The sequence below is a fragment of the Rattus rattus genome, chromosome 8 (assembly GCF_011064425.1).
Source record: "Rattus rattus isolate New Zealand chromosome 8, Rrattus_CSIRO_v1, whole genome shotgun sequence".
In the NCBI taxonomy this organism is placed as follows: domain Eukaryota; kingdom Metazoa; phylum Chordata; class Mammalia; order Rodentia; family Muridae; genus Rattus; species Rattus rattus.
The window spans coordinates 93,311,014-93,323,069 of NC_046161.1; the positions used below are offsets into that span (position 1 = coordinate 93,311,014).

The 12,056-nt window shown below is 46.4% G+C and overlaps 1 protein-coding gene across 1 annotated transcript in view; it reads right to left on the reverse strand.

Moving 5' to 3' along the window:
• Ephb1 (EPH receptor B1) overlaps nt 1-12,056 on the reverse strand; it is a 433,582-nt gene that overhangs the window by 75,900 nt on the left and 345,626 nt on the right. Inside the window, exons 6-7 of the mRNA XM_032910279.1 lie at nt 11,931-12,055; nt 4,143-4,305 (exon numbers count right to left, since the gene is read on the reverse strand). Of these exons, the coding sequence (XP_032766170.1) occupies nt 4,143-4,305; nt 11,931-12,055 (288 nt within the window). The remainder of the gene's footprint in view (nt 1-4,142; nt 4,306-11,930; nt 12,056) is intronic.

The following is a 12,056-nucleotide window of genomic DNA, read 5'->3' on the forward strand; positions in this document are numbered from 1 at the left end:
GTAAAGGACTGAGGTGTATGCCAAGTGTTAAAGCCATGCTGCGTTACGGGTCGGGCAGAACACCCAAGGGTCACCGTGGTGGACAGAGGTGCTGCGAACTCTGTGGTTGCCTGTGTACTGTTTGTGACATTGGAGGAATTATTTCACCCCTAGGATTCTCAGCCCTCTTGCCCGTTGATGAAAGGTCAAAGCACGCAAATCATTCATAGCATTTCACCTGCATCACAGATGTACCCAAATGCTACCGCTCTTTTCTTGAACGCACACCAGCCACACAGCTCAGCTTGCTAACCCTTTTGTGGGGGCAGTGCGTTCATCCCTGGAGGGTGCTAAGAAGTCATTCTCTACAGCTCCAGACCCAGATACACAGGTCAAACTGGTTATATTTTATTGTGATTACGGTTCTCAGATATAGCAAACAAAAGCACAACCTGCACTTCAGATAAATCATGAATGATATTTTAGAATTCATGTGCATCGAATATTGCATAAGAGGTATTTATCCTTAAACATGATTTATATCCGGAATTCAAATTAAATGGATCTCCCTGTATTTCACCTGGCAACCCCAATGACAGAGACCACCACAATAAGGTCCCCCCTATAAACCCTGCCAGGATCTCCTGAGCACAGATGTTAAGCACTGCTATCTCCGAACCCCTCCTCAAATCTACTGGTGAAGATTGGGGTGTCTGTGTGTTTCACCAATACTTAACAGCTTTCGTCTATTTGGGCAAAAAGAGCAAAGCAGATTCTAGGAACAAAGCTATTGGCTCTTAGTGTGTAGTGTGTAGGAGCATGAGAGTTGAGACCAGAATACAACTTTGGATATTATTTCCGAGAGAGAGAGAGAGAGAGAGAGAGAGAGAGAGAGAGAGAGAGAGAGAGAGAGAGAGAGAGAGAGAGAGAGAGAGAGAGAGAGAGAGAGTGGTGTGTAAGTTTGTGCTGAACATCAAGTTCTAAGATCTACCCGTTTTTGTCTCCCTAACACTGGGATCACAGACACAAACTGCTCTAACTGGCTTATCGCTAGAAATCTGAACTCAGGCCCCCACATGTGGACAGCAAAGACTTTACTGACTGTAAAGTCTTTGGAGACAAGATCTCTCACTGAGACCTAGGACTCACTAATTCGGCTAAATTGGCTAGCCACCTAGCTTTGGGGATGCACCCATTTCTATCTCCCCAGCACTGGGATTACAAACCTTGCCATTTCTTTTAAACGTAGGCTGTGATACTGGAACTTGGTCCTTCATGCTTGTATGGCAAGCACCTTACAGCTCAGCTATCCACCCAGACTGCTGTCGGCTCTTAAAACCCCATTCTGTAGACTAGACAAGGCAACTAAATAGACTGAAGGTGGAGATTTGGTTTCTGTCAGCTGACGGTTTTGTTTGTTAATCTTCATATGTGTATTGGTGTGTTCCCAAACACGGGTTTGTGCAATGCAAGTGCAGGTGCCCATCCAGAGAGGATGCTGGATCTCCTGGAACTGGAGTTATAGTGATTGCAAGTGAATCCTGGAAACTGAGCTCGGGAAGAACAGTATTCTTAATACAGAGCCAACTCTCTAGCTCCACCAGGGAGTATTTTTTTTTAATATATTTAGAAGGGAACGTTGGCAGGAAATAAAATACAGGAAACCACAATGAAGAGTCTTTGACAAAGTCTTTATAAACCAAGTCTTCACAGAACATAGAATCCAAAAGTAATGATGATGATGGTGGTGGTGGCGGTGATGATGATGATAGAAAGACCCTAAGTCAATGGTTAACACATAGTACCTAAGTGTAGCCAGGGATCCATGCCCAAGATAGCCACTCACCTACAAGGACCCCACAGGTCCTCCTGCCTCGATGGCCCTACCTGTGATCAATCCTCCACCTCACTCTGCTGGAGACCAGCCTGCAGCTTCAGTGAGCATCATCGCCAATAAACAAGCCCCGTCGTTAAGATAAATTCTCTCAAATTTGGCCACTTACCAGAACTCTCGTACATCTCCCCTCTCTTGGGTCTGCAAAACTTAACTGCCAAATGTAAAAAGAATGGCCTTCTTGGGGGAAATTCGTTACTTCTTGATTTGTCTAGCGGAATTGCCAAGAGACTAGTGCTCAGAGCATTTGGAGTTTGGGGCTTTTAATCCTGTGTACCTCCTGATGCCAAAGTGCCTATAAATCTAGATGGTAAGTGAGGTGCAAAACGGGGTAGCAGAGCCCTTAAGGGAGAAGCAGATGGCTTGCGTTCTTCCCATCCCAGCAGTGTTATTAATCTCAATGAACGGCCTCACCTTTCTATCCCCATCTCAACAATCCTGAAACATGAGAGAAAATTCACCTGGCACAAACTCAACACAGGCTCCACTCTAGTCTCCTAGGGACCAGACAGCTCATGCAAAGCATCCAGCTGTGTCGCTTCGAAGTGGGGGATGGGGGGCACCATCTGGGGTGACTGTTACTCCCCTTAATCTCTCTCCTCACATGAGAGAACACCCAGCCCTGGCTTCTCATAATTTTTTTTCCACAAGAAATTTTTAGATAAAATAATTGGAATTTTAAATATTTCTAATTAGTGTAGAAATTGCTTTAAAATATGTGTGTCAAAAGGGAAAAAAAAAGAAAGTTAAGTCTTATCAAGCACCCAGCCTGAGAGCATCAGCCTAAAATAGCACGCTTCATGGGATATATGTTAACTAGCAAAGAAAACATGAAGGGCTTTCAGTTGATGGGTTGTAGACTAGGCTGACACTTGGAAAGGTTTATGGAAACCACTCACGGATGAGCCAATACAGACAGGCAGAAAGACACATGAATGCACAAGCTCTGGTAGATGGCTGGCTAGCGGAAAGAGTGTGAGTAGTGAGACGGTCCTGTTCCTGCACAAGGCCAAGGCTGTAGGGAAGTCAGGCCATCTAAACTAGTGATGGAGGTGTTGCCCAAGGACTAGAACACAAAGTTACAAGAGGGGACAAAGAAGTTCCTGAATAAACTAGCAACCAGGAAAGATCTAGAATATCCCAGGAGACAAGCCTCTGAGCACATCAATGGGGTTGTTTCTATCTTGGGCTAATTGAGAGGGGAAGACACACCCTAAGTAGCACCGGTCCATGGGCTGGAGTCCTGGATTGGATAAAAAGGAGAAAAGGGCTGGGTACCACGGTCTATCTCTGTGCTTCCTGTGGAAACTGAGCAGCTGCCTCAGATTCCTGCCTCTATGACTTCCCACCATGTGCCCCTCAAACTGTGAGCCAAATGAAATCTTCTTTCTTTCTGTTGCTTCTCTCAGATATCTTGTCACAGTTGGAAAAGTTATTCAGAATGATGGGTTTTCTGGTACTGAACCTCCGCTCCCTCTCCCTTCCTCCCCCTCCCCATTCCCTCCCCTTCTCCCTCTCTCTCTTCCTCTCTCCCTCTCTCTCTGAAAATACCTGAGCAGCTCACAGTTGAAGCTACTGCAGTATTCTGAGATCCTGGGTACATGGCCAGAACATTGTCTCCTCTGTTTTTGTTTGGTTGGTTTCCTCCTCTGGTGGGAAGCTCAGATCCAGAGCCCAAGCACAGAGATGTAAGATGGGTGAGGAGGGGATAGCACAGGCCACTGCACTGGACCCTCTTAAAGAGACCAGGAGTCACCTGTGAGACGTATGGGAGTCTCACTATTGTACAAATGCAGATTCACACAGGGTGGATAGCCATGGGGGGTGCCCTTCCAAGGTAAATAATCCAGTCAGATGTTGGGAGAGATAGGTAGACAGGTAGATAGATAGATAGATAGATAGATAGATAGATAGATAGATAGATAGATAGATAGATAGATAGATAAGCAGGAAGGAAGGCAGGCAGACAGACAGACAAGACAAGACTAGACTAGACTAGACTAGACTAGACTAGACTTCAGCGACTTGGCACATGACAAGAGTCCACATGTCCCTACTGGGAGGCAAGTCCTTCTGAAGGAAGACCACTATTCTAGTGAGCCCCCGGTATCACTGACGTTTCTGTAGCATTTCTTTCAGTATTGCCTATTCTATGCCTGTGTCATTTTCACCCAAAACACTCATTATCCCCACCACACACACACACACACACACACACACACACACACACACACACACACACAACACATACCCCTGCCCCCTGCCTTACCATCTGTCAGAGTCTGGAAGCACATCTTGCCACTGAACTTGCCATAGCCAGCCACGGTTCGAGCTCGTACCTGGACCACATACACCATGCCGGGCCGTAGCCCATCGATACGTGCCGTGTTGGTCTGGCTCCTGGCCATGGAAGAGTTGAACTCATTGTGCTCCTACAGAAGAGACAAGAGAAGGGAAAAGGGCCGTCAGCCAGCTCCTGCACACTGTAACCCCAGGCGGCTCTGTGGAGGTACTCAGTCCCATCTGTTCTTGGTCTTACACCCTTGGTGGGAGTCGTCTTTCTCTGAATGAAGACGGTGAGCCTGGACCAAGGGAATGAAGAGCCAACTTGGGGCCACAGGGTGGCGGCACTTTGAAAAGGGAATCTGAGGAAATGATTGAGCTCTCAGCCTGACTGGGAGTTCATAGACATTTTCTGCCTGTGTGCCAGCCCTCCTCAGAGTTCAGAGGTAAAAACCCTAGCTGCCATCATCTGCCATCATCTTTGCAAATCCCATCATATCTCTGACCTCAACATGGCAAGCTCTGCGGCCTCCATGGGCTGCTTCTCTGCCTCTCCTTACTTCTGCTGAGGTGCAGTGCACTCTCTCCCTGCTGAGATCTGCTGGCCACACATGCGGCACAATTGCTATTCTAGAGGACCTTTGACGTTCCTCCCAGTGCTCAGTGAAGGGCTTTGCCTCCATTCCGCTGAAGTGGCTGAGGTCTTTGCAGACTGCCTCTGTCTGCCTTCCCTTGGCTTTATCTGGGTGTCCATGTTCCAACTCCCCACCATCAACTCCTGGGCCAGCATGTCCCTCCTCCCTGGGTCCTTATCCCTTCCACCAACTCCAGGAATCAACCCGTCTTCCTGTGTCTCTCTCTGATACCTGCCACCTTGTCCTCTCCAGTCTCATCTGTCTGCCCCATCTCTGATGTGCAGAGACTTGGCTTGTAGTAATGTTTTTTCATTACTCTTTCGTGGCTCTTCTCCCCATGGTTACTTTTAAAACATCGCTTCATCTTCTTGCTGCTGACCTTGTTTAATATCAGATTGGGGGCTGGACTTTTGTAATCTCCTATCCCTTCATGATGCTTCCCATTCATCCGATGTTTGTCCACTGCCACTGTTCTTGTCTTAAATGGCCCCTGCTTTAAACTGTCATCAGATGGACACTGAACTTCTTAAGTTAGACAACCACACCCTTCACAACAAAATCAGTTCTTATTATTTCTCTTATTTCCTGGGTAGTCTCCCTGTTCCTCTGGGAACTACATCCACCAGTGTTTGTTCAAGGCTAGTCCCGCAGAACTGAAGGGATCCTGCTTCCTTCAGGTTATTTGAGCTCACAGCCCCCAGAGCCTCCTCCCTAGGGAGTCCTATTTCACTTTCCCAACACATAGGCTCTTTATTGCTGTCCTTGCAGTTTACGGCTCACTCCTAGCACCCTATACATCAGCCTGGTCTCTATTTCCATGTGAACATATCTTTTCTCTGCAAGGATTCAGAGCTACCTCCAAGTGTACAGGAACTAAAGCTTAGAGTCTGTGCCTTCCTCTCTATGCACAGTGAATCCTGAAGCAAGAGGACTTCACGGAAAACAAAGAGGCTGGGTCACTAAAAAGAGATTAATCCCCAACCTCCTGTACAGATCTGGGAAACTCTTGAGTTCTAGGCACAGTGGTTCAAGAGGCAAGGAAACAAAGGAGAAAGGGTACTTGAGGAACTTCTACAACTCACAACTCGCATGCTCTGCCAAATCCCAGAGGGAAAACGTGGAAAAGCAAACTGAAACACAGCAGAAGATAGTCCAGCTTTCTGAAACTACGTATAACTCTGCTGGATTCTCTCATCTAGTCGCTCAATCAGTATGTATACGTGTGTGTGTGTGTGTGTGTGTGTGTGTGTGTGTGTGTGTGTGTGTGTTTGTGTGTGTGCTATATATGTGATATTTATATATATGACATATATGTGATATTTATATATATATGACATATATGTGATATTTATATATGATCTGTGTTGTAGGTTGTAGGTCCAAAGTGTGGCTGATCTCTTTCTTCTGGAGAGACAACACCTTGTGTAATGAATTGGAAAACACACAGATGCTTGTGATGTAGCAGAGGGAAGCTAGTGGTGGGAGAGGGGCTGTGGGGATGTATCCCAGGGAAACAAGCCCACATTTGGGAAAACAAGACCCATTCAGAGGGAATCGGGAAGCCTAGCATAAATACAGTCATAAAGATGGAAGAAATTAGCCACACTGCATTGGTAACCAGAGACCAAGAACAGAATAAGGCCCAGAGAGGGTGAGAAGCACACAAAGTGTACAGGATAGTTTTGCATCAACTTGACGTAAGCTAGAGTCATCTGAGAGGAAGGAGCGTCAATGAAGAAAATGCCTCCACAGTTGGGGCTGTAGGCAGGCCAGTAGGATGCTTTCTTGATTAGTGACTGATGGGTGATGCCATCCCTGGGCTGACAGTTGTGGGTTCTATAAGAAAGCAGACTATACAAGCCATAGGGAGCAAGTCAGTGAGCAGCATCCCTCTATGGCCTCTGCATTAGCTCCTGTCTCCAGGTTTCTGCCTTGTCTGTGATCCTGCCCCAACTTCCTTTGATGACAGCCAGGGATATGGAAGTATAAGTCAAATAAACCCTTTCATCCACAACTTGCTCTTTGGTTGTAGTATTTCACTGCAGCAATAGAGACCTCAATAAAGAAACAAGGGACAGAGTAGAGTGCAGGTGGCACATGGATAACAATGAAAAGATTTGGCTCAAGAAGTTGTGGGTTCAAGGCTAACTCCAACTGACAAATTACAAAAAGACCCTCATGGAAGGGTTGTCCATTGAGCCCTGGGGAAGTTGCATGGAAAGGGATTTCTTTTTTTTCTCTGTCTTTATTAAATTGGGTATTTCTTATTTACATTTCAATTGTTATTCCCTTTCCCTGTTTCCAGGTCAACATCCCCCAATCCCTTCCCCTCCTGGAAAGGGATTTCTTACTGTCCACTGCATCTACTTAGACAGTAGGGAGGTTTTCCTTGACACCCTAGTGAGGGACTGGGCAGATGGAACTCTGTTCTCTGTAGAAGGGATGCATGCCTTCTGGAACTTATTAATAACTATTTTGACACACTGGGACCAGAAACTAGGAGCATCACCTCATGTGTTGCAAATAAGAAGTAAACAAAATGCAGGCAGCTGCTGGACTCCCCCAGGTTGTCTGGAATCAGACGGAATCACACACGGCTTGAGGTAAGTGAAACACTGATTGGCAGATCTTACTGGGGTAAAAAAAAAAAAAAAAAGTGTTTTGATATATTGGCATTTGGATGGTGAGGACCAAACGTTAGCCCATAATCACTTTCCAGTCCACACACTCTTGAAGCGGTTCAGTGATTAAAATGGGCATCGGTTCTTGTTCTTTGCCAAGTCATTAATCAACCCCAGACAAATGAGCGGGAGCGATGAGCAAGGCTGCTTACGACTGCTTTGATTATAAGTATGTGAAGACGGAGGGCACGGCTACAGAGGCTGGTGGTTGTGTTTCCGTTATCTCTCCACCCCCAGGATCCCAACCCCCTCACTGCCTGGGCTTGCCACAACTCAGTGCTAAGGAGCTGATCAAGCTGCCCGTTTACCATCAGCTGAGCACGATATTGCTAAGGTCTGGGAGTGTTTCTCTGAGATCTTGAAATCTGAAGAGTAGAAATCCCCCCACCCCAACCTAAACCAACTGGCCCGAGCTTAGACAGTTATTATGAAGTGCTGGAGAGATGTAAACATTTCATCATTGAGACAGCTGAGGGCAGATGTGGCCGCTCCTCCCATGGTTTGCCTACATGTGGGGACACCAGGAGTGAAACGTGCTACAAGACAGTAAACAAGAGAGAATGATGAATGGGGATATATTGAGATGGGGAAGGAGATGAACGTGGCAAAGGCTCTGGGAACGTCCTTAGTTCTCTGGTCTGAGCTCTCTATTAACGAGCTGTTGGGGGAAAGCAGAGTCCCACTGATTCTATCCACAAAAAAATGATGTCGAAAAGTGTCCCCAGCACAAACTGAGAGTCCTGTTGGGCAGGAGACCCACAGGGGAGCTGCCAGAGGTTGCAAGACTACCAAAGGGCCAGCCACTTGCCTTATAAATAAAGTGCTATTACACACAGCCACACCCATCTCCTGTTATACTGCCTATGGCTCTAATGACTCTTGGTTCAGATGAAGGGGTGGTACAGGATGGGGAATGGGAAATTTTGTTTCTTTTGGACTGAATCCAAGACATCTACTAGGCTGGATTCCATTTGTGTTGGTGAAGCAGACAGGAAGACCGTTCATTTTGCTTATGCGTCTTTGGATTTAATATTAAAACCCAGTATCTTATTTCAGGAGTCACTCTGACGCAGGGACCCTGAGCAGAGCTGATGATTTCATACAATCCCAGAAATTTCCAGCATTGAAACATAATAAAAATGTCTGTAATTTGGTTCTGTGACTCCCTGTATGTGACCTGTGTGGTCAGGGCTGTCCTTATCTTAGCCTTTATGTGATTTAGTTCCATCATCTATAACTGATTATAAGTGGCTTATGAGTGTATTTCTTTCAAGGATCAGAACTAATATATCTGTGTGTATTTGGAACGTAATAGGCATTCAATATATGATGAATTACCATTTTGGTTATTATTTCAAAATGCTCTCATGGCTAATGTCTTTTTCTTTAGTCAGATTGGAAATGGTCAAGGCAAGATAATGGATTTCACAGCGGAGCACTTTGAAAGCAACGGAGAGGTCTACTCTCATATGCTCAAGAGTGGCCAGTGACTAGGCAAAGAAATCCTCTGTCTTCCCAAGAAAAGCATCCCATCCTCTCTCGGAAGGACAATAATATGCTCCACTGAGGTGTGCAAGCTGCCTCGGGCACTGAGTGCTATGTGCACGTGCATGTTAATAATTAGTATGAATTAATGAGAAGCAAGGGGACGGCCTGAAAGGGGAGACTAACGTCCTTCACAGCCCAAGAAGCTAAGGTTAATTACAGCACTGCAAGGCAGGAGGTTTGAATGGAAACGCAAAGACAGTGGCAGAGGTTGAGCTGAGCTGGGCTGAGAGCTGGGGAAAGGGAAGCCAAGGCACACAGGCACGAGCCACATGGCTGGGCTGCCAGGTCATGTCAAGCACATGCCCCTCGTCACAGCTGCCCACTGAAGTGACTGCCGTGGCCACCACAGGTGAGGCCGAGGCCGAGCAGATGGCACCAAAACACTCGGCCCCTGGCCAACACTGCAGGGTAAAAGAGCCGAGTTCTCACGTGTGATTGACCTGCGCAAGTGTTTTCGTTTACTTTTTACTATGCTCCTTTGTCCAGAGCAGTTAACTCTGTTGATACTGGAGTATGGAAGGAAGCTTACGTCTTATTAAGTCCAGACTCCAAATTGACACACCTTATGAAAATTGCTCTTCCCACGTGAAATATATAATCTCAACAATGCTGCAAGATCACCAGTGTGGTCAAAGGGGTTGGGTAGACCCTAGTGAATGACTCGGTGCTGCCATGATGCTAAAGGGCGCCTCTCCCCACAGGCAAGACTGGTGACCTGTCTGCACCTCTCCTTTCGGGAATGTAAAACTGCTACCATTTCGCCAGTGTGCACGCTGTGTGCTACAGTGGTTAAGTCCACTGTACAGGTCCACGGCAATTTGTCAGGGTGCTGGAAATTGGAGCTTCCTTTCTAATGCACTACTGCTTGGCCATTTATCTGGCCTCTCTCCAGGGCTGTGATCTTTATCCGTGATTTTCTCCAGCCCACCCACCCAGCAGATGACCTTGCTTAGGCAAAGGATTTTATACTGTGTACATCCCAACGACCCACACATGGGCATCTTCAACCCATCCTCTCTCCTAATTCCAAATTAGGAATTATCTGCTGGCTGAGGTCATGGGATTTTTTATTCCACGCAGAGACCTGGCTTTCCTACAGGCATTTTAGCCAGAGCTACACTGCTTCCCTTCTTCTACTCCAATATCCATTACCCATCAAGACCTCTTCCTCGGTTGATGATGCCCACATCAGTCTAGGGGGTCTCTCTAAAACTCATCCACATCCCATCCAACTTCGACATCCTGTTAGCTTTACCTGTAGTGTGCACTGTAGACATAGGAGCCAGCTAATTTCAACAGCTCATAGTTGATGCTCCAATTCAAATATCTATCTTCCTGACAGATGACTATGGATCTAGCAGGGCTATTTACAGCCTGAATGATGTTCAGAATATAAGTCACATCCTGTCTCTCGTCTGCTCTTAGACCTGTGGTGGCTTCCTGCCTTACTCGTAGTAAAACCTGATTCATTACAACTCAACCTGGGGACTTCCCTGGTTATGAGCTCTCTCACACATGGACTGTTCCCCTGCTGCTCGCTTCAGTCCAGGTGTTCTCGTCTGCTTCCTGCTCCTGTGCAGGAATGGCTGCAGCTGCATGGCTTTGCAGGATCTACCGTTCTCTCCTTGCTGAGATAACGGCTTCATAACTTTACTTTCTTCAGATACTGAAAGAGGTCTCATCTTCGCCAAGAGGCTGACTATGACCATTTTATTTAAGTCTGTGGCTTACCCCTGACTGGCTTTTATGAATCCATTTATCTGTTCTGTTTTTGTTTTTCTTTCAATTTTTAAGAGTTTATTTTGTGTGGGTGTGTGTGCCTCTCTCTGTGTATATATGATGCGGGGGTGTTTGTGTGCCACTAAGCATATGTGGAGATCAGAGAACAAACTTGTGGCAGTTGGTTCTTTCTTCTGACCTTTATTTGGTTTTGAGATATCAAAGGTTATCAGGTTTGCTCACAAAACACCCCTGCCCTCTGAGGATCTTGCCAGCTCCTCTTCTTTTTCTATGCTATTATTTTTAACATTCTAATCATTTCCATAATTTCACTGTTCACTGTTCAATTTTTCTCCCTCTTTGGGGAAGCAAGACTCCCGATGGCAGAACTCTTTTGTTCCCTAATACATCCTAGAATAGAGCCTACCAAGCAGTAGAGTGGTCAAGCTCTTCAACAAATAAATAAATGCATATGGTGCTTTTCCAAACAGCGTGTCGGAAGCACACTGCTCTTTAAAGATTTTTGCTAATGTTGCAGTTCACCTCTGTGGAGGATGTCCTGTTTCCCTGGATGATGAACTGGTCTGGGACCAAACCCCACAGGACACTGTTTCTCTTTTCTTGGCAACACATGCCCTGTATAGCCCTAAGCAGCAGCAGCTGACTCCTCAGGGAATGCGACACTTGGATTTCTATTTCAATTCATTTTTTTATCTCACCCTTAGAAGCATCCAATTACATGTTCCTCAACCTCCACATTGGTGTCATGACACATGCATATATTTATAAATAAATCAGCTTGAGTTGGAGGCATAGGATCAAAAACTTTGAGAACCACTCATTTATAAGACTCTAAAATCCGCTGGAGGCTCACGGGCATCAGGAGGTTTCATTGTGTCCTCCTTGAGACAGCACTTGCATGGCTGTAGGAAGGGGAGTGGTTTGAACAGTCCAGTCCATCGAACTTTCCAGACCATCAGGTGATGAATCTGAAGGCTCTAACCCAAATCATTGCAGAGGGAGCCTAGGACGGGCAGACCTGGCTTTCTCCCCAGAGAGCCCCTGGCCTCCAATATCCAATTCTTTCTCCTTGTTGGCTTCCTCCAGCCCATCTCCTTGTGTCCTCCACTGGCCACACTCATTGAACAGTGTTGGCCTGGCCTCAGAAGCCTGAGGTCACAGTGGGCTCACCTTCTCATAGTACCGGATCTCATAGTCCAGGATGATGCCATTGGGCTGCTCCGGCTGAGGCCATGACAAGGTGATGCTCCTCATGGTGGCACTGACCTGGTGCATGATAGGAACAGTGGAGGGGGC